Consider the following 23,553-nt stretch of genomic DNA (forward strand, 5'->3'; position numbering starts at 1 on the left):
AAGTCGTTTACCAAACACTTACCCAGTAAGTGTTTACTGGTAAAATTTAACACCATTATTTATTTATCAGGTAAAATTTTAATCCACCAAAACGATATCGTATGAAACAATTTACCCGATAAGCGCTTACCGTAGTAAGAGTACTTGTCCTCGCTTATCGGGTAATATTCTTGGTCCTTACCATCTTCATCCGGTGAGGTAGTGTGACTTGGTAAGGGCTTACCTCGGTAAGTGTTTGGTAAACGACCCCTAAATGGTTTTTAAATGGCTTCATCCTGAGATAAACAAACAATCTCGTAGTATTGATTAGTAATTATTAATTAATGAGAATAAAAATAAAATAAACTGTTTGATTTTATATAATATAATGAATTCATTCATTCATAAGCCTAAATTTTCATTTCAAGATAAACTGGGAGAATAAAAATAAAATAAACTGTTTGATTTTATATAATATAATGAATTCATTCATTCATAAGCCTAAATTTTCATTTCAAGATAAACTGGGAGAATAAAAATAAAATAAACTATTTTCTTATGTTTAAAAAAATAAAAATAATTGGATGGACAAGAGCCACCACAGAAAGGAATATAAGCACGTGAAGTTTCCAATCTCCATTAATTATTTAACCGATCTTGCCACCCCCAGCACCCGGCAACCAGACACCGGTGCATCCATCACTTGTAAGGTACAACTCCTTGAAGCTTATCAGCCCATTTAATGAAGATGGGCCACAACCCAGCCAAACGTAAGAACCACCCTCACCATCATTTAAACCAAGTGGGTCATTGGGCGTGATATGAACCCACATAACGCCCCAACCTTATTAAACCATTGGCTAAAACAATCAACCATGTCCTCCACAATCACGACCTCACCACAACCAAAGTCGACCACCGTCCATTATTGTCACCACCACCACCGATTACCTACTACCATCCATCATCACCACCTCTACCTCCTCCACAACAACCACTTCCACCTTTATATCCACCACTATCGACCATCACCATTCACCACCATCTCCATGTCACCCAGAACCACTGTTGGGCATCGATCACCACCTCCTCTTCCACTACCAACAATAACCACCGTTAACATCATTAAACAACAATTAGGGACAAGTTGTCCTACCCAATCTTGATCGTAGTTGTTTCTTTAGTACATTCATTTGCAAGTGGTATTCAAACTCTAATTTTTGCAACTTTAGCAACGGGCTTATATAGGTGAATTCATAGAGAGCCACCATCGACTAGTTTTCTAAATAGATCAGACAAACAACTTAGTAAACAACAATCGATCATAATTTATGGTGTCAAATATTCAAGCACAAGATTACGAAATCCATTTCCCTTTGCAAATCTCTTGTCAAACTCGAAAGAGCAGAAAACCATTGAGAATAAGCGAAAAGTTTAATTTATACTCTAAAATAAATATATTAAAAATTATTATATTTAAATAGGAATAAAGTGAAAGTTAGTTTTATTTTGATGTAATTATTTTATATATTAAAAAAATATGAAAAAATTATGTATTAAATGTTAAAAGGTTACTCGAGGTGGAAAAGAAATGCGAGGGGTGGGTGGGTAAGCCAAATAATGAAGAGGGCAAAACAGCGAAGCAAACACGTAAGCGCCAGTGCTACTTCCACATGCACTTCAAATATTCTCCGTTTTTCCCATTTTACCCTTTCTAATTTCTATATATTTATACACCCAAAATTATTGTTGTTGTTCAAATGGTAATCTGTTTAGAAAAACAATCTCTAAATTTGGATTTTTCGATATCATTATTTAGAAAAAGCGGTTAAAAAAATAAAAAAGACAAAAGGACAAAACGGTCATTACATAAAGAGTGGGGCGGGAAGGAGAATAAGTCCAATTAAAAGGCGGGACCAGGAAAAGGTGGTGGGCCATGGTTACCGGATCCCAACACATGCTTTTTTTTTTATTTTTTAACAAACAACAGCATTTCCTATATATTCTCAATGTTTTAATAATTCTTTAAAAAAAATTAAAATAAAAAAAAGTAGAAGAAAAAAGTGAAAATTTTAAATCTAAAGAATTTTTTATAATTGATTATTTATTAAAGAGATTTTTTTTAGTTTTCTTATAAATGAGAATCATCGAAATTAAATTTATAAGATAGGGAAATAATATTCTATAATATATATATATATATATATACTAGTTGTGTACCCGTGCAATGCGGCGGGAGCCATGAATTTTAACGATTTTGAAGTTTAAGATAAGATTTAACGATGATATATGTTACACTTGGTCTTTACATATTAATACAATTTGAATAAATAAGAGTTATGGTTCCAATTACAGACTATCGATGAAAAAAATTGTATGACAGTTTAAAATCCAATATATTTAAACGACTCCACAAATGTGTTCGATTTACACCAAGAGCAAATAACCAAGAAATTTGAGTTTTAATATAAACACTCAAAACCAATAAAGAAAACTACAAATTTGACAGATCATAAGCCATGAAAAGACCAAAAAAGATGGATTTTAGAATGAAATTTCAACTGTTTACCCTATTTCTTGTCCAAAAACTCAGATTAAGGTTGAATTAATGCATGTATATATACATTTCAAAAAAACCCAAGAACATATTAATTCAGAACATATTATACAGTGTAATTTGGACAGCCTAACCCCAAAATATATAGTATATATATAAATAAATAACTATAAAAATATAAATCATAAATATTAAAAATATTTTTTTACAGTATATATAACATATAATAATATAATTAAGTCAAAAACTATTCAATATTGGACTCATTTCGAAGGTATTATCGAGCCGATTATAATGGTATAACTTGTTAAAATAAAAATGTATTTTTTAAATATGTTTTAATTGATATACGATTATGTATATTAATTTGATAAATGTTTAAAATGAAACATTTAAAAGTAAATGACGTAAAATAAATTAATTAATTATAGTGGAATAAAGTGTAAATTTAAAATTATAATTTTAAAAAAATGGGTTGTGAGATGGTGGGTGTATGTGAGGAGAAGAGAGGGTGGAAAAGTGAAAAAGTGATAAAGGTATCTTGGTCATTTAGTATTTTAAGACTTTAAGACTTTTGTTAAATTTGGTTTATAAGATAGTATAAATATATTAAATATTAGAATAGTAATTTATATTGTGATATTCAAAATAGGAAAATGTTGGAGATGGATATAAATTTTCTTTAGAATGAGTTTTATAAGTAAAATTTGAAAATAAAATAAAACCATAAGGTTTATTTAAAACTTCTTTAACAACTATCTATATTATACTATAAAATATTTGACAAAAATTCTTAAAAATAATTTTTTATACATAAAGTATTATTTATTGATGCATATTATTTAAAATTCAAGATTACAAGTAGAATGTACATGGGTACATCTTATTAAAGCTCCATGTTTGAATTTGTATAACTAACTGCAGATAAACATAATCAAATACATGATAAACATTATTTTAAATATAAAATGTCTAATATATAATTAAGATAATCGTTGAGTTCTAACAGAATGCTTAATTATTATCTTAAAAATATTATTTTATTAAATCAAAAATAAATTAGTTCGTTATTAAACTTTAATTAATTTATAATAAAATTTTGAATTAAATAAATTACATAAAAACGAGAACTTTTAAATAGTTAATTTGACACTAATATCGCTTATTTTTTTCAAAATTTTATAATATATTCAGTTTTATATTTTATTCAACAATAAAAACATTTTATTTTTTTCAAAATCACATAAAATCGCATTACAAACATTGATAGATCCAAAATATAAAACGAAACATTAAGAATCAAGATGTATCTTGTCAAATTGCACGAGTACCCTCCTAATATTTTTTTTTTGAAGATTTAATTTTTTTTTTGGTTCAACAACCATGCTAAAATTTATGTTAAATAAATGAAAGAAGAGAGAAAATATGGATTTTTTTTTTAAAATATCTCTAAAACTACATATGTATGAGAGATAAAATAATGTTTTAATTGATTTCCATTAATGAAAGAAATTGAAATTAAATTTTTAAGAGAGAGATAATATTTTTATTATATATATTAAATAATTTAATAATATAATTAATGCTAAAATAAAATATCTATTATAGTTTAAACATATTTTTTTAAAGATTTTTTTTATTAATCTGAATATTCAACATGTTATGTGAGCCGACTAATCACAGGGTGACCACCTGATTTGCAGATAGCCCGGAGTCACCACATTTGAACCTCTGTGGCCACAAGAGAATTTTTATTCATCCTTGGATTTGAATTTGGGACCTCGTGGTACTTTTGACATTTGAAGTCAAACTCAAACTAATCACCCTAAAGATTTTCACTTTTAAAAATCTATTTTAAAAGAATTATAAGCTTAATTAATTAATTTAATTCATTAAATATATATATATATATATATATATATATATAATAAACCAAATATATTTTATAACAAAATACATTATTAAAATTCTCTCATCAAGACGATCAAAATGACACAAGTATCGAATACCTAAAAGATATAAAAATCACATAAACTATTCATCGTCTTTCATTTTTTTAACGAGTTGATTTTCGTGTGACTTTATCATTATATTTTTGTATCAATGGATTTTACTATTTACTCTTTCTAATAATATATAAACCTCGTTTCGAAACGTCAAGTAATTATTAAATATTGCTTATTGTAATGTTTTTAAATATTTGAATTTTAATATTAAGTTAAAATTTATGAAAAATATAACGTGAACTTTAAAATGACAAATTAAATAAGGAGCTTTTATAAAACATGTTAAATGGACGAGGGTAGATTATAGGGAAATCGACTCAAATGACCATTTTCACATTCAAATTGCTCTCTTAACCATTTCTCTTTCGGGTTTACCCTAATGTCACTACTTTCGCAATATTCATGTCCGTATTTGAGTCAATTTTGATGATTTATGTATTAAAGATGTTCTAAACGGCATGGGACGCTATTAGGGGTGCTCAAAAACCCGACTAACCCAACCCAACGCGAAATAACTCAATCCGAAGCAACCCAATGTCTAATCGAGTTGTAAAATTTTCAAACCATAAGTATTGAGTTACCATTATTTGAACCCAACTCAACCCAATGAACCCGGTATCCTTTTATTTATTGGATTTAATATGATTGTTTGATTTCTATTAATATATATACATTAGACAATTACACTATCACGTACACTCTTCATACACATATCTTCAATCTATTCACATATCTATATAACTCATTTATCTATACTATCTTATAAAACAAATTTAGCAAAAGTCTTAAAGTCTTAAAATTCTAAATGACCAAAATACCCTTTATACTTACTTTTTCATCACCTCCTCTCCTCACATACACTCACACTCTCATAACCGATTTTTTTTAAATTATAATTTTAAATTTACACTTTATACCTCTATAATTAATTAATTAATTTACTTTACGTCYTTTACTTTTAAATGTTTCATTTTAAACATTTATCAAATTAACATACATAATCGTATATCAATTAAAACATGTTTAAAAAATACATTTTTATTTTAACAAGTTACATCATTATAATCATCTCGTTAATACCTTCGAAATGAGTTCAATATTGAATAATTTTTTACTTAATTATATTATTATATATTATATATACTATGAAAAAATATTTTTAATATTTACGTTTATATTTTTATAGTTATTTATTTATATATATATATACTATATATTTTGGGATTAGGCTGTCCAAATTGCACTGTATAATATGTTTTGAATTAATATGTTCTTGGGTTTTTTGAAATATATATATACATGTATTAATTCAACCTTAATCTGAGTTTCTGGACAAGAAAAAGGGTAAGCAGTTGAAATTTCATTCTAAATCCCATATTATTTTGTTTTTTCATGGCTTATGATATGTCAAATTTGTAGTTTTCTTTATTGGTTTTGAGCGTTTATCTTAAAACTCAAGTTTCTTGGTTCTTTGCTATTGGTGTAAAWCGAATACATTTGTGAAGTCGTTTAAATATGTTGAATTTTAAATATATTGGATTTTAAACCGTTATACAAATTTTTTCATCGATAGTCTATAATTGGAACCATAACTCTTATTTATTCAAATTGTATTAATATGTAAAGACCAAGTGTAACCTATATCATCGTTAAATCTTATCTTATGAAACCAGTGGAACTTCAAAATCGTTAAAATTCATGGCTCCCGCCGCATTGTGCGGGTACACAACTAGTATATATATATATATATATGTCAATTAAAAAAATTAACTGAATGTAATATACTTAAAAAATATGGATAAGTTGTATCAAATGGTCGATGGTGAAAAATAAATTATGAGTAGATAAATAATATATTCAAGGTTAAAAGAATATTTTAATATTACAAAGTATCAATTCGACTAACCCAACAAACCCGTACGGTTTGAGTTGAATTAAGATTTTTCAAACCACAAGCATTGAGTTGAGTTGTTCAAATATCTTCAACCCGATTAACCCAACATATGATAGTTTTCTTTTAAAAAAACTGATATTTTTTAAAGAAAATAATTATGTATAAGAAAATTAAAATCAAATTATATTTTTATGCAAAGTGTCTGCAGAATAGGTCCGAATTAATAATAGCAAAAGACAATTTTACATATAAATAAATTGATTTTCATAACTATTTTATTACTAATTAATAATTTATTCATATACAAACATTAACATTTGTTAAAAAAACCAACGTTCCAGAAAGAATAAAATTTATGCCGAAAGTAACGTAATTAATTGTAATAAATAAACGGTATGAATTTAAAACTGAAATTAGGAAAAAAGGGTTTTGCATTAATTTCATAATTATAGATACAGCGAGACTATATCTATACACACACACACACCCACCCCATGATCATACTCTCTTTATAAGTCCTGAATAGGTCAAGATTTATAGAGGGAAAAAGTAAGGGTTTTCAAGAATCAAATCGAAGCTGCTTCTTCCCACTTCATTCCGAATACAGAGAGATGAGGGAGATCATAAGCATACACATAGGTCAAGCTGGGATTCAAGTCGGGAATTCCTGTTGGGAGCTCTATTGCCTCGAACATGGCATCCAGCCCGATGGCATGATGCCCAGGTTTTTTTTTTGTTCTTTCGATTGATTATACTACTCTTCATGAATTTTATGTTTCTGTAAGCATCTGCAACTTAATCTAGTGTTGTTAGAGAATTCCGTTTGCATTTCTGATTGAAACCTGAGTTTTTACATGATTTTTGCTCTTAATTGGGTAAATAGTCATGGATCTGATTTCACTAGTGTGTGTGTCTGTTTTAACTTCGGATCTCAAAAAAAGCTTAAATGACTATCACGGTTGGATCTTCAATGGCTTAACTCGAATAATTGCATCTCATGATTTGAGTCTCGGAGTCATTTGCTTGTGGTTTATGAATTCACAGATTTCTGTGCGACCTGTGAACGGATCTGGATGGAATTTCTGTTTTGAGTTGCAGTTGACTTGTTTACGGACTTCTTTTACTGCAAGTGTACTTCCATGATCTGTTTTCTTGCCTCATTGATTGTAAATTTTGTACTGAACTGAAGATCTGTTTGGTGATGGAACAATTTTTCCCAATTTGATTAAACCATTCAAACTATTTGCAATTAAGCCTATATATTTGTGGGGAGTTGTATTCACATATATCAACAGAACTGCTTGATAGCCTAACTCAAAAAGTATCAGAATTTCTTTCATTAAGTTGCAGAGATGTCATTTTTGGCTAAAATATTCATGATTTTGCAGTGATTCAACGGTTGGTGTTGCACACGATGCATTCAACACGTTCTTTAGCGAAACCAGTGCAGGAAAGCATGTGCCAAGAGCAATATTTGTCGATCTTGAACCAACGGTCATTGATGAAGTGAGGACAGGGACTTATCGCCAACTCTTCCACCCCGAACAGCTTATTTCAGGAAAGGAAGACGCTGCTAATAACTTTGCTAGGGGTCATTATACAGGTACTCATTGTTATCCCAACCATCTTGTTTTAGTTTGCAGAAATACACACAAGGGAAAGCTTTTAAAAGCCATCAAACACCTTAAAGAAACGATATGAAGATAAACAAGTTGTTTTATTTCAGTGGGGAAGGAGATTGTCGACCTTTGCCTCGATCGAGTAAGGAAATTAGCCGATAACTGTACCGGCTTGCAAGGCTTTTTAGTGTTCAATGCTGTTGGTGGAGGTACTGGTTCGGGGTTGGGATCTCTGCTGTTGGAACGCTTGTCTGTCGACTATGGAAAGAAGTCGAAGCTTGGGTTCACCATCTACCCTTCTCCTCAGGTGATTTATACTACAAACTTTGTACTTCTAGCTGATAAGTTAGCCGACGAAATAGTAATGTTTGGTAAAAATTAGCTGATAATCTTAAAGAACAGTGTAAATGACCTAAAAAGACATGTTTTGGAAAAATATAAGAGGCATAACTGGAAACAAGTGGAAAAAAGCCTCTAGAGCTGCTCAGTGTTTATGGCGAACCAAGCAGGGATTTTTCAATAAGCTTAAAAAATAAGTTAGTTTCAAACATGGCCTAATCCAAACCTGTTATCCTGATTGGGGTAGGTTAAAAAATGAAATCAAACCTTCTAATCTGTTTGTTTATAGGTGTCAACTGCCGTTGTGGAACCGTACAACAGTGTTCTTTCGACACATTCTCTTTTAGAGCATACAGATGTGGCCGTGCTCTTGGACAATGAAGCCATTTATGACATCTGCAGGAGATCACTAGACATCGAGAGACCTACTTATACCAACTTGAATAGACTCATCTCTCAAATCATATCATCTTTAACAACCTCTCTACGGTTTGATGGAGCTATTAATGTTGATATTACTGAGTTCCAGACCAATCTTGTGCCATACCCACGTATTCATTTCATGCTTTCCTCATACGCCCCTGTGATCTCAGCCGAGAAAGCGTACCATGAGCAGCTGTCGGTACCTGAAATCACGAATGCAGTTTTCGAGCCTGCAAGCATGATGGCTAAGTGTGATCCTAGGCATGGCAAGTATATGGCGTGTTGCTTGATGTATCGTGGAGATGTTGTCCCCAAAGATGTTAACGCTGCTGTTGCCACGATTAAGACCAAGAGGACCGTTCAATTTGTTGATTGGTAAGGAATTAACTTTAGTTGTTAACACACTTTTTTTTTTTTGAAATAAAAGAAAGAGAGGGGAAAACAAACAAAAAAACAATGTGTTCTCTAAACTTTTTACTAGGGAAAAGAAAGGAATAGAAGGTAAAAATCATTTATGTTTTGTCCAAATATGGAAGGAAAGGGAGGAAAGAAAATCTGAAAGCTGTCTATGATTTTTTATGACAAAAATACCCTTTCTTTTCCTTTTTCTCTGGTTTAGAGAACATTGACAAATGTAAAGGGTATATTTCTAAAAATGAAATATTTCCTCGGTCCAAGACTAAAAAAAATTTTCTTTTCCTTTCTTTTCCTTTCAAAAACACATCAAAAAACCTTCTTTTTCTTTCCAAATTCGAGAACAGAGTGTAGTTCTTGATCGTTTTTGTGGGCGACTTGAAATTAAAGAAGCTTTTTGATATGATCTTGGATTGATAACAGGTGCCCAACTGGTTTCAAGTGTGGTATCAATTACCAGCCACCAACGGTTGTGCCAGGTGGTGATCTTGCCAAGGTTCAACGGGCCGTTTGCATGATCAGCAACAACACAGCGGTTGCAGAGGTGTTCTCACGCATTGACCACAAGTTTGATCTGATGTATGCGAAAAGGGCATTCGTTCATTGGTACGTGGGTGAGGGTATGGAGGAGGGCGAGTTCTCGGAAGCCCGTGAAGATCTTGCAGCTCTGGAGAAAGACTATGAAGAGGTTGGTGCTGAAGGTGTGGATGATGAAGGTGAAGGGGATGATGATGAGTATTAAGAATAAGAAGAAACTTGGATTTGTTGGTTGAAACTTGGTGTTGATGTTTGTTTTGTTCTAAAGTTAATGTCATGTAGTGTGATTCTGTTATTGTTGGACATGAAAATTTGATGTGTTCTGCTAGTCTCTTGTCGGAGTGTTCATTAAATATATATATATTTTCAAGTAATTAAAATATATTTAAACTTAAACTGCTGGTTAATGGATGAAAAGGGTTAAATAATTGTATTTATGTTATGTTATTTGAAATTCTAAGTAATTAAAATATACATAACAATGTATATAATTTAGGAAAAATTTGTTTTGCAGAATATGGAGTATTGATCAAGAAAATGACCCAATGAGATAATGAGAAATTGATCAATTGAAGTAATTCTGTTTTTACTTTTTAGATTTTTAAATAGTGTTAGTGTTATTATCATGAGTCATAATTAAATAGGAATTGTTAATAATTAATAAGTATTAAGGCCGGACCAACCCAATTTTTTTTCTATTGCCAATATTTGTCCATTAATTTTAACAAGTCAATTTGGGTTTGTCAATTTTTTCGAAAATGGTAATCCAAGCCCGCTTTTCTAGAGAGACGGACGGATCTAGCGGGCTGTCCCACTCGTAAATAGCTCTAATGGTTTCTACCTTGTTAAGGTTTTCGTCCCTGGTCCTAGAGATGGCCAAAAACCGTCTCGGGCCAGGCTGGTCCTAACATAACGGTTGCTACTAAGTTCATTCGCGTACTAGTCATTAAAGGGTAATATAGTCATGGATTTTTGGTATTGAATGGATCTTTGTTTCATTAAGCAAGTGCTTGAAGTGATTTAAATGGGGGACTAGATGGTGGATACTTGTGTGGTTGTGTTAGACAATGGTTTTAAATACGTGTTCATGTTTTCATGAAATAGAATCAAAATGTGACTTCGGGTCAATAAACAAAATTAATCAGCTTGAATTTTAGGTTATAATCAGTCACTCCGAAAATTGTTAATGACCGTGTTCGAGAACCGTAAACCACTTTTTTCCCCCTACTTTTGAATTGATTGAAAAAACCCTATTTTGGTAAAGCTTCTCAATAAGTTCCAAGGTTTTTTTTCCCACCTTTTTTTCAATTATGTCCCTTAGGGTAGAATTAAGTACTTCTTCAATATGTCTTGTAAGGTCGTTTTACATTATTATTTATCTTATCAAGTAAGGAGTTGTTTGACTGATTTTTCATTAAGTCATGTATGAATAAAATTGTTTATATAGATTAATCTGTTTGTATAAATTAAAATGATTTTTGTTTTGGAGAGGTTTTTCATAGATGGAAGAAACGTGTTCTTTAATTGGGAGGGGCATGTTTTGGAAAAGAACTTGGACTTTTTACATAAAGTTCCCCGTAGAAGCCTACAACATCAACCACTTCCTATTACATTAAGTCACTACCAAACAATCATATATAGCTGATCGAATAAGTTGCAAGTCTTATTAATCTCATTAAACTGCTAATAAACAAGCCTAATTTTTATCAAATATGACTAGCTTATTAGTCAACGATCAACTAACAATTAGTTTATCAACCAAGAACTAACTTTTCAAATATAGCCTAAATAATAATAAAGTTTGAGTTTCACACATATAGAAAAATATTCGAATCGGAGTTCTATCACTATTTAGAAAAATATTATTCGAGCTCGAACCTAAACAATATTTTCTAAAACCGAAGCCCAGACGACTTGTTACCCGGCTGACCGGCTCTACACTTTAACACCCCTAAAGAAGCCCAAAGGGTGACTTGTTTGGTCAATGATTAGTGCCGATTTAGACCACATTCTCACTCGATCAGCGCTCACCCAATTTGTGTCGGGGAAACAAGTTCTGGTACTAAATTTTTTCCCAAACCCACATCTAGTTTTATGTCATAACAAGTTCTAAATCTAAACTGCTTCAAGCCCCAAACGGAAGATTCAAAGACAACCGAAAACAAATACCAAGATACAGAAACCTTCTACAAATGTAATTCACATCGACCAAAATGATAATTTGTCATGTTTCTAGGACGAGCCAACACGGGGGTTTAGTGATCATATTCATCAGCATTCCATCTTAATGCAGTAACTTTTTATCGAAATCATTTTATATTTTAACCCCCAAACACATTCCTAATGCCTATCATCGTAAACACCCATCCTAAAACTAATTATTACCTCTGCATTGCACACACCAATCTACAACACTTTAAAGCCTGCCTCCCATTCTGATAAGCTATTTACAAAGACTTATGTCCTACAACAGTAGTTTCACCTGCAGCAACACAAACAATGATTCAATCTCACCAAATAGAGTTAAAGATGATATACAGATGGGTTCTTTGGCACCATATAATCCAAATGGTGGAAAGGTTTAAACTTTTTGGGAAAAAATTTGGGGTTTTTAGAGATCAAGAAAAGTACCATCGGTTGTTCTATGAGTCGCTGCCAAAATCTTCAAAACCTAAGTTTTCTGGTATGTCCAACCTCTTATTTTCTCCTGAGAAGCAAAGGGATGTTAATAACAGTCATTTAAACCAAAAAACAAGTGGTTAACCATAAAGACTCTACCTTGGTGCTCTACTGTACTACTATGAGAGTCCAAGAAATTGTCTCTATCGGATGATAGAAAGGCAGACCTTGAGAAGCTTTCTAGCATGTCTGAAAAGTAACAGCAACATTAACCATTAATAAAGATGGGTATATGTAAAAGATGGGCAATTTATCACAATGAACTCATTCAGAAGCGTATTTTGCAAAATGGTCTAGTGTGTTTTTCAAGTTTTGAAGGGGGAATACTGTTTTGAGCCAGGGCAGGTTAAATGAAGGTGATTGAGCTAAAAGAATTTAAGGTCGTATTCCTAATTGAAAACTCGTTTAAGGTCATTCAGCCGAAGGACACTGTAAAAGATTAAGAGAAAGGAGGGTGCACCAGAACTATTGGTGAAGTCAGCGGTTGAGTCCGACAGTCCAAAGTTTTGGGACATGGGACCCAAAAGACCGAACAAAGAACTGTCATTCAGGAGCGTTCCATTCAACTGATGTGGGTCAGATTCCAAGCAACTGAAAGATGAAACAGATGGATCACCAATTGTGGGACGTGTTTCCAGGACGTTGCCATCTGCTCCATAGATAAACCTTGAATTCCCTAGATAGTTGGCTTCGGTTTTCACTGAAACACCATTTGTTCCTCGTGTCATTCCAACATGTGAGTTCTGGGCCAACAACATATTTGGTGGAACATCAATTCTTCGGGAATGAGCAGACATATCCCCAGAGGGTATTGGCAGTCCACAAGTGTTGAACCCTCTTGAGAAATTGGCTGTAACAGGGTGCTGCATGTTTTCTGTCTTCAGTGCAATTCCACTATTTTCGGGTGCATAACATGCTGAGTTCTGATGTACTGAAAAAAAAAGTGAAACGATAATAAGCTGATCAAAGGGAAGTTAAATGTTTTTTCCATCAAATTATACTTCTTACAGTTCGTCACATTACCAAGAATCTAGCAATATAAGGACACTAGAGATTTAATGGTTTCAAACTTAAATAATGTGACTCGATCTAAGCATAAGGGAAGTCAAACATAAGAGAATCTTGACATCTGAAAGTCAATAAATGTCGTAACTTTTTCAACCAAACGCATAGTAGATCATGTTACAGTGAAGTTTGAACCCAAAGATAATCTGTCTATTAACTAATTTAATCTTTTTGTAATTGATAGAATTGTTTTTGTTGATATACTTTAGTTTTGAATTATGGATATGCAGAAAACTATGAAAAAATGTGTGAAAGAAAACCGGCTTACTTGCTGGCATATGAGATCCATTAGACTTCGGTTGGAAACCGACTCCAGTTGGGCCCAATTGATGCATCAGTGCAGCTTGTCTATCAAGCAGCTTATTAAATTCCACTATTTGCTCTTTCACCATCAACCTCAGATGGTATCCCTTAAAGAATTCTTGATTTTGTTCCTCAAGCTTCTGCCAAACTGGAAGAAAGAACAAAACTTTATTGGACCAACATAGACACACATAACATATCCGATAACTACAACAATACGAGATAAATTTGAACGGAAAAGCATCATAAATTACATACCAAGCTCTGTAAAGCTAGGTTCGACTTTCTCTTGCTCATAGAGAATATCTATGACCTGCTTCTGAGTCATGTAATATGGCAGACATTGCTCTATGAGATTTTGAACCTGAAACCGAAGGTTATAATGAGATAAATACGAAAGCATCACACACACACACACACGCGCACACAAATTATATGTGGCCCCAAAGTCTTACCATCTGTATTTCTCCTGGAGATACATTTCTGACATCTCCACCGGACATTTTCTCTAACCAAATATATGATTCTTGAAGAAATTTATAACAGGCTTAGCTCAGCATCGATTGACAAAAGGAAGATACGTATATAACCTGTCTTAAGAGTCATAAAAAACGCCTTTCACAAACCCATTTTAACAAATATCACAAGATTTATGCCATGAAAATTTTAGCAACGATAAAGAATAGGAAGCTGGGACAGACGGCAGTTACCTAAGGTTGCACTCCTGGGGATTCAAGAAACTGTAACGTATCTGCTAGTAATATTTACAAGTTTCATGGTTTGATTTCTAACAAACTAATCCATAGATTGCCCATAGGTTGTACACCAAAGACAATGACAGTTAGGAAGACAATTTCTTGTCTTATTTACTTTTAGTCTGAACTTCTTTTAATCAAGATGTAATAAGAATCCTAGCAACAATCACAAATGTAAGCAAATAGCTACGCCATGTATCTACTATGCATTTGATTTTCATTTCCCATGAATACTGTTGTGCGTGGGTGTGTGTTAGTGTTGATCCTAATGATCGTTATCATGTTATCCCAACTATTAAAAAAAATCATGTTATCGGAACTTCATTTCAATAGCCACTTATGCAAGTCAAGGGTCTTCTTGGAAACAACCTCTTGAGACAAAAGAAAGGTTTGCATACATTTTACACTCTATACCCTATTTCAGAGTGAGACATATTGAGTTTGTTCAGTTTGGTTTTTTTATTTCAATAGCCACAATGCAACCAAAGCAAACAAAATATGTAGTACAGTAGTAGGTTTGAACAAAAAAGATGATATCTTGTTAATGTGAATACAAGAGCACATGGAACTCATATGAATCCATATGGGAAAAGGGACATAGATTTCCAACACTAAAGGAAATATGGATGTGAATGACAATTACATGAGCATAACAAGCAAGAACAATGATCCACAGCAACGGTCGTCGGTTGGCACTAAATACCCTATCCAATCAATGCGATTATGTCATCTTATCCGCCCTTTATAAGATGAAAAATCTTGTAAAAACCCCTAAAATACTCCCTACTTCACAACACAGATTTTTTTTTTCTGTCTGTCTATATTTAAAATGCTTCTAATTCTAACCATCTTTATAGTTTTTCAAATAGAGACCACAAGTTTTGAACATTCATGTCAACTTTGAAGTTGAAAGATAAGTGCACTCAAAAGTCAAATATGGACCCTTTTTTCTGGATGGGGGGTAGTCATTGATTGCAGAGAGTTGGCATTATTGGTTGGTCTTATTTAGATGCAATATTAGGTTCTATAAGCTACAAAGCATCAGCAACCGAATACTATACAGTTTGACACATTTCTTTAAAGTTACCACCAAATAAAGCAGTTGCAACTACTGTCCCTCTCTCTCTCTCTCTACATGTGTTTGTGGGATAACTTCCATTAACAGGCATCTTTATTCCATAGAAAGAAATTGTGCATAGATATGCTCTTACAATAACACATTCAAATCAGTGCGAAATCCCAGAAAACAACAAGATTCTAAACAAACAAACAGTTTATAACATAAATTAGATAACAAGAACCAAATTGAGTGATCAAGAACAGGGTATCCGAGTTATCTTTTTGGGGATTAATCAACAGAAGATGAAGTAAAAAAAGAACCCTTCGTTCATGATGCAAAGAAGAAAAACCCTAGATATATTTGATGAATCGAAAGGATAAGAGAAATAAAGGACTTACGGAAACGATATGCTTGTATTGATTGATATGTGAAGTAATTGAAGAAGAAGAGAAGGTGCAAACAGATGAAGATGGATGTTTTTGGGTGGAATCAAGAATCCCAATAAGCATAAGAAAGATAAGAGGGATGGAAGAGTAAGAAGAAGGGTTAGCAGATGGATAAAGGTGAAGTGGGAAAGGAAGAATCTTTAATGGAGGAGTGACTCTTTTCTAGCTTTCTTTCTTTGAGTCCCTGGTGACTCGTGTTGGACTGCGAGAATAAAAAGGAGGTGGACACTGGGATCCACATCAGACGGTGGATTTCTCTTTTCTTTCTTCTTATAATATTCCTTTCATATCCCTCTCTTCTTCTTTCATAATTCACAAACAGTTGATTCACATCTGATTTTATATTCTAATCACATGTGAATTTATATTCTAATCACATGTGATTAATGTAAAAGTGTGTGTGACTTGCCTGATTGGTCAAAACCGCATTCGATTATTTGACTATTGTTCTCGTTTAAACTTGACTCAACAAACATAAACCGTTTATTTTGTTTTTTGTTCTAAAAACCCATTATATATCTTAAAACATTATTACTTGATCTTCTACATATTTATTCGTAAATAAAGTTTGAAGGATGTCGGAATGTGTAGATATTTTATAGATTCTAAAAAGAATGATGTACCTTAACTAGTCTAAAGTAAATAGGTCGGTTACAGTTATTGGAATTACGTGTAATGATAGTTGATAGTAGTGGTTTACAACTATACATGAGACGGAGCTCATTCGTGAACCAACTTGTAAAAAAATCTTGGTGGGTCCAATCTGAATCAAGTTGACTCAATTTATTTAACCATCTGTATTAAATATAAAAACAATAACCCAACATATAAGACGGCCCACCTAGCTTTATATATGAAGTTATAAACCAAGCTAAAATTAAAATCCAATATGAGCTTGTTGAGACTAATTCTAAACAAGCCGAGCCAAAGAGTCGAGCTCATACAAACCTATAAGAATTGAGCATATATGAGTTAAGCATGGAGCTCAGGCTTGGTTTAATTAGTCTTTGAGCCAAGTCATAAACTCAATTAGCTATCCATAACACCTAGTAGAGATGGCCAAATGGGTCCGGTCCGGTTAACGAAAGTCAACGAAACGTATTTATAAAATTAAACGTATATATATAACAAAACGTATTTTTAAACATATTTATAATAAAACATATTAAAAATAACATATTTCAAAGATATTAATAACATATTATAAATTTTATTAATTACCAAAAATTTGAAAAAAAAATTTAAAAAAAAATATTTTTTTTGCAAAGGACCGGCCGTAACCGGTTATGGGACCGGAACCGGGACCGGATGGCTTAACCGGTTACCGGTAAGCTTGTTCATGTTTGTTCATTTAACTTAACCGAACAAACGAACGAACACGAACGGTAAATAAACGAAAATATGTGTGTTCATGTTCATTCGTTTAGAAATCAGGTCTGTTCGTGTTCGTTTATGTTCGTTCGTTAACATGCTAAACGAACGAACATAAACGAAGGGGCTAAACGAACATAAATAACTATTATTTGAATTCAAAGTAAATAAATAAAAGATTATATATATAAAATTTAATATATAAACGAACATAAATGAACGTAAACGAACGATAAATGAACGAACGTTCACGAACATAAATGAACGAACAAGGCTCTTGTTCATGTTCGTTCGTTTAACTAAACGAACAAAAAAAATTGTTCATATTCGTTCATTTATTAAATAAACAAACATAAACGAACTTCCCGCCGAACGATTCACGAACGGTTCGCTGAAAGTTCAGTTCGCTTACGGTCCTACCTCTAACACCTAGCTACTGGCAGCCCATTTGATCCCTGTAAAAGAAGAATAGCCCAATAGGCCCATTTATTCACTAGAAGTTGGGTTGGAACCATGGATTAATCGAGTTTTTTAGAAGTTGGGCCAAAATCGTATACCCCTACGGCCCTACCTAGTGATGGCCAAAAATGGGTTCCGGGTCAGGGCAGACCGGGTGGAAACCACCTATTTTGTATAGTTTTTTTTTAATGATAAATAGACTTGTGATTATACAAAACCAACTTGTATTTGTGAGACCATAAAAATAACATTATACCTTTACAAAAAAGCATTGTGAAGGTAAATCTTCACAATGTTTTTATCGTGAATGTTCAGTATTATTTGTACCTTTACAATGTTTGCAGTGAAGTTTCAGTGTTGTTTTATGGTCTTAAAAAAACATATTGGTTTTACGTGAACCCAACCCAAGATAAATATTTGTGATGAAGGTGATTCTTCGATTTCCAGAGTATCTAAAGTTTCTAAGTGAACCTCCCTTGTATTCTTTAATACAAAGTAAATTTTCATAACGTTTTTCATATATAGTTCTGGTGGGAGTATATAGTTTCACACATCCCCCTTTTTCGCTCTCTATTTGCATTTCAAGCAACAAAATTTATGATATTACGATGAAAAACTCAAAATTAATGACGAAATTTAACTTCCCACACACACAAATAGTTGACCGAGTTCAAATTTTTATTAAGAAAATAATGTAGTGTTAATGTTGCCATACGACTTATTTTGTTGTATCAAAGACGTACAAACAAATATGCATCTTGTGCCAAAAAGTAGAAACTCGTCATAAAGTAGAGAAATACTTTCAAATCTTATAACTAAAACTGATTCCTCCCAGACACATACCAAGGAAGGTTTGAGATCTTGATACATCAGATCTGATGTTTAAATTTTATATTACAGTCACATCCGCTCTACATTTAACACCTATAATTTGTCCAATCCACATGAAGCCTGAAAGATACATTTTACACTGACTTTGTAGTCTGATTAGAACAGACGATATCAGACGATATCAGATAAGGATGAATTTGATTCTTAACCAAAAAGATACTTGTACTCAATTCATTAATTCTTCCAAGTAGTAATACACCTATTTAGATCAAATCAAATCAATAAAAAAAAAGGGAAATTATTGGTCTAAAATCTAAGTAATTGGGCAGAACATCTGAGACAACATTGGAAGATCCCAATATGAACCACCACCATCACTGCAATCATGAAGAACATTCTCCCAGTATTCATTCACCCCATTCATGGCGTACAGCGATGCTGATATCTGTCTTTCCACCTTCATCCTCTCAAAATCATCTTCACCCTTTTTGGAGATCGACCCTAAGTCAAACCCTTCAAATCCACCCCCAATGTTCAACAATGGCGGATCAGACTCAAGTTCATAGCAAGAACTACCTCCAATCTCCACTCCCCCAATGCAATTACTCAAATCTGGCTTATACCCATCGTTAAACACCTCGATTCCTTGATACCCAGATGAAAAAGTTTCGTTCTTGCCATTGTTGACTTGTACGGTACAAGTGAGTGGCGGACGTCCGTGGGGTTCAGGAGAAGTTGTTTGGGTTTTGATGGTGGTATTTTGAGCGATGGAGTTTTGTCTGAGGTATTTCTTGTGGTTGAGCAAGTTTCTGATTTTGAGAGAGAGAGCAGAGTTGATGGGTACGTGATGGATGAAATTGGTCCGGGCGTTGGCGCCACGGAGCAAGTAAGCGGCCTCGTCGTAGGCCCTGGCCGCTTCCTCTGCCGTGTCGAACGTCCCGAGCCACATCCGGATTTTCTGAGTCGTGTTCTTGATTTCGGCCACCCATTTACCGGACGGACGTTGTCTAACGCCAACAAACTTGCTTCTATTGGAATTCCGACCATTTGTCTTACGAAATCTGCCTTTCTTGGCCAACGACGGTGAAGATGAAGACGAAGAAGATGAAGAAAACCCATAATTGTTTTGGAAGTTTAGCTCCATTTTCTTGTTTGATTTCGAGGGTTTGACTCATTGTGAAGGATAGAAGATGAGTTTAAATAGGAAGATTTCAAGTTTATGCCAAGCTCGTCGTTTGTCAATGGAGGTTTGAGTTGTTTTTTGGGGGGTTGTTAATGGTTGACTGATATCACAGAGTGGGGGCTATGTCATTCACGTCATCCGTGATTGGTACTTTTCTGGTTTGTTTATAGGACGAAACTTTTCGTGATCGTGACGGGATCGAATATACAATCGTTAATGCTCGATGTACAAGTTATTGTAGCGTGATCGTGTTGGATTCGGTTATTTTGATGCTGGAAAACGTTCGTGTTTTTTAGGCAAGTCTTTTGACGGTGTTCGAAAATGGTCAAATTGATTGTTACCGTATCGTAAAAACCAAACGTTATGAATGTTATGGTCAAATGATGGGAGGCTCGCTTGGTCAACTTAACAACGTAAGTTGCCATCACGAAGGCCTGCTCCTCAACTCCTTTTTTTTATGTTTATTTTATTAAATTTCGTATTTTATTCGGTTCGTTTAAATAACATGTTACGAATGATTCTAGAAGTTATCGGTTTAAATTTCGTGTTTTTATATTATTGATGTATGGTTTTAGATATATCAACCGTTAAATTACGAAAAATTCACTTTTAACATGTAATTTCTGGAGTATTTTGTAAAAAAGTTTACATATATATTTATTTAAAATTCATTTTTAGTATGTGATCTATATTATATTATAAAAAATTTGATAAAAACTCTAAAAAAACTATTTTTTATGCATAAAGTACTGTTTATTGATGTATATTACTTAAAATTCAAGATCATAAGTAAATTGTACGTAAGTATAACTTATTAAAACTTCATTTTTGAATTTGTGTAACTAACTATAGATAAATAAAATACAAGGTATATGTCTCATTTTGAATATAAAAAATCTAAAATATAATTCAGATAATCATTAATTATAAACAAATATTTAATTACTATCTTTATAAAAAAAATTATGTTATTAAATGACAAATAAATTACTTGGTGATTAAGTCTGAATTAAATTACAAATAAAATATTGAATTAAAGAAACTACATAAAAAACGAGAACTTTAAATAGTAATGTTGATATTAATATCAATATATTTTTTTTCCAAATTTTTATGATATCTTTAAATTTATATGTTATTCAAAAATAAAAACATCTCTACTGTCTCAAAATCACTAAATACTATATTATATCAACATAAATAAATAATAAAACGAAAAAATTAAAATTGAGATATATCTCGTTATATTATGCGAGCACCCTTTTAGTTCATTTTAATGTATGATTAGAATTTATTTTAAAATTGTGTGTATATTTTTAAATTAATATCTTAAAATAATTCAGGTTGAAATTTCAAAAATTAGCGAATATAGATTGGGACCGACATCCACAACTTAGCGACAAAAAATGCCTTTTCTACAAAAACAATTAAATATGTACTTTGAATTAATGCTACGTAAGCCATCACTCGGCTTGTATTTACTCAACGACTGCCAAAACGGCTATTTATGCCAATCACATCTCTCCGTCCGTATTATGTTAAAATAACATATTAACTAATGCATATCAACGTATAGAAAAATTGGTCTATTAGAATCTGATAAAACGGTCGTTTGTTAGCAACGTACATGTAGGTCTTAGTCGTTTTCGTTCTTCCTCTTCTTTCCAGCCTCTCTGAAGCCTGCAATCGATGCCATGATTCGTCAAAGGAGAGAGCAGAATTCAATGGCAACCACATGATGAATGAACACCGATGCCATGTATAGTTTTTGATCTAATCTTCAACAAGTAAGTGAATCCCAAACTAAATTTGGCACAAATAACAGACTATAAGACCTTAATTTAGTTTTTTCAGTTTTCAAGAACCAAAATGTCGGTTTATTGGTTGTTTTCATTTAAAGAATGTGTAAAAGACTTCAAGAACGATACTACGATTGTTGAAAACTCAATGCTAGAGAACCCAAGTCGAAGGAATGCGCCATCGAGAAACCTAGTTTGAAATTTGTCGTTTTTTTTTTCAGTTTTTGATGTATGCTTTGATGATTAAGATATGAAGAGGTTAGTTTTATACTGTTTTAATGAAATACAATAGATGAATTCGAACTTTAGAAGTGCAATTTGCAAAATCAATGGAATGGTTTCAAAGCTTTGATACTTTAGTTTACAAATTTCAGTGTCAAGATTGCAAATCAGTACTTGACGTAACACCATCTTCGATCGTCAAACAGCCATCCTGATCTGCATAACCACTTCTAATCAAACAGTTGGTTAAAGAAATACGATATGATCATATCCATTTAGATCATTGTTTCTTTAAACCAATTGAAATGAAAATTCGAATTAATTTATGTTCAACATTTAATTATAATTGAAGTATGATTGAGACCAGTACCTACCACTTGGGACAAAAATATTATTTTCTACAAATTAAATATAAATTATGCAAGTCATAATTAGACTTTATTATTAAAGTAACTATTTTGACATGAAGACAGAACCCACACACCATATTTTTACAAGATGTTTTTGTTCTGACAGATACTTAATTTCTGTATTTATATAGACATAAAGTTGTGTTTCTACACTGTAAACACATAACTTTGCTTTATCTGTACGATTTCAATGTCAGTTTTTGTTTTATCAGATATCACAAAAACCAGATTTAAAAGGGGATTCATTTCAAGTTGTGTATATCTCTAAGTCGAATTATTTGTTATTTGGAGTCATTGATTTAAACTAATTTATGTTTATAAAAAAAATAAAGGGATTACGGAATATAATTGTGATTGATTACCTGCCACATGAGACAAAATAAACCTTTTTCTGCAAATTAATTAAATATTTGTATTTGTTTATTTATTTATTTATTTGAGTTTTATATCTAAATTTCCAAAAGAAAAAACAAGAATCTTTTGGGGGCACGCTTCATGAGGGCATATCCTTTTTTTTCATACGCCACCGGAAGCAACTTCCAATAAATAATTTCAAATTAAAAAATTAATTATAATTTTATCAAAGTAAGAAAATGATCAAATCACATGTGAATTACACGTGATCAACGTAAAAGTGAGCAGGCGATCTGACCCGTGTCTTCAAGTTATGGTCAAAGTCTTCTTATGAATCACATGTGATCTTACACTAAAATCACATGTGATTCGGTCGTTTTTGTAATTATGTCATTGTATGATCTGGTTATATATATATATATGTGGGCATGTTTGATTGAGGAGTGAACCACGTTACTATTACGAATTTGGAAACTACTTAGAATATGACATGTGTCGAAGCATTTATCATAAATGCTATAAAAAAATCAATGTATTTATGATGAATTTGGTTGGATGATGCTACTGGAACATAAATATGCATAGATACCTGAAGGAATTTAAACAATTATAAGTAACATATTTAATGCCAAGTGGTTGTAACTCTTGAAATGCAAAGGGTTGTCGGAACAGTTGAGCATTCTTAACCACCCTCCCAATTGTCGGAACAATTCTACACTTGCACTCATCACCACTTCCATTCTTGTACCCTATTCACACCCTCAACAATTTGTTTTTCTATAACAACTAGACTTAAAAACATTGATCTCTCTCTCTCTCTCTCTCTCACACACACACACACACACACA

At 32.4% G+C, this 23,553-nt stretch overlaps 3 protein-coding genes across 4 annotated transcripts; 1 reads left to right on the forward strand and 2 right to left on the reverse strand.

Annotated features, from left to right (window-relative positions):
* The first annotated feature begins 6,938 nt into the window (after positions 1-6,938).
* LOC112520727 (tubulin alpha-3 chain) lies at positions 6,939-10,100 on the forward strand. Its single transcript, XM_025129237.1, has 5 exons — positions 6,939-7,160; positions 7,825-8,039; positions 8,163-8,362; positions 8,684-9,192; positions 9,655-10,100. The coding sequence occupies exons 1-5, from the start codon at positions 7,048-7,050 to the stop codon at positions 9,971-9,973; spliced, it is 1,356 nt and encodes a 451-aa protein (XP_024985005.1). The 5' UTR covers positions 6,939-7,047; the 3' UTR covers positions 9,974-10,100.
* Positions 10,101-11,835: 1,735 nt separating this feature from the next.
* LOC112521586 lies at positions 11,836-16,249 on the reverse strand. 2 transcript variants are annotated; one of them, XM_025130530.1, is made up of 8 exons: positions 16,029-16,249; positions 14,271-14,405; positions 14,074-14,179; positions 13,781-13,963; positions 12,908-13,378; positions 12,547-12,636; positions 12,400-12,475; positions 11,836-12,250 (listed from the first exon to the last, which is right to left on the reverse strand). In XM_025130530.1, the coding sequence occupies exons 2-7, from the start codon at positions 14,316-14,318 to the stop codon at positions 12,411-12,413; spliced, it is 963 nt and encodes a 320-aa protein (XP_024986298.1). In that variant the 5' UTR covers positions 14,319-14,405; positions 16,029-16,249; the 3' UTR covers positions 11,836-12,250; positions 12,400-12,410. The 2 variants fall into 2 exon arrangements, with proteins under 2 accessions (XP_024986298.1, XP_024986297.1); XM_025130529.1 differs by having other exon boundaries at positions 14,271-14,409; positions 16,029-16,247.
* A 2,721-nt stretch (positions 16,250-18,970) lies between these two features.
* LOC112520916 (ethylene-responsive transcription factor RAP2-11-like) lies at positions 18,971-19,881 on the reverse strand. The gene has a single exon (XM_025129541.1). It carries the CDS (start codon positions 19,879-19,881, stop codon positions 19,051-19,053), a length of 831 nt encoding a protein of 276 aa, XP_024985309.1. The 3' UTR covers positions 18,971-19,050.
* Positions 19,882-23,553: the final 3,672 nt, after the last annotated feature.

Source organism: Cynara cardunculus (assembly GCF_001531365.2).
Source record: "Cynara cardunculus var. scolymus isolate 2C chromosome LG 11, CcrdV1, whole genome shotgun sequence".
Classification (NCBI taxonomy): domain Eukaryota; kingdom Viridiplantae; phylum Streptophyta; class Magnoliopsida; order Asterales; family Asteraceae; genus Cynara; species Cynara cardunculus.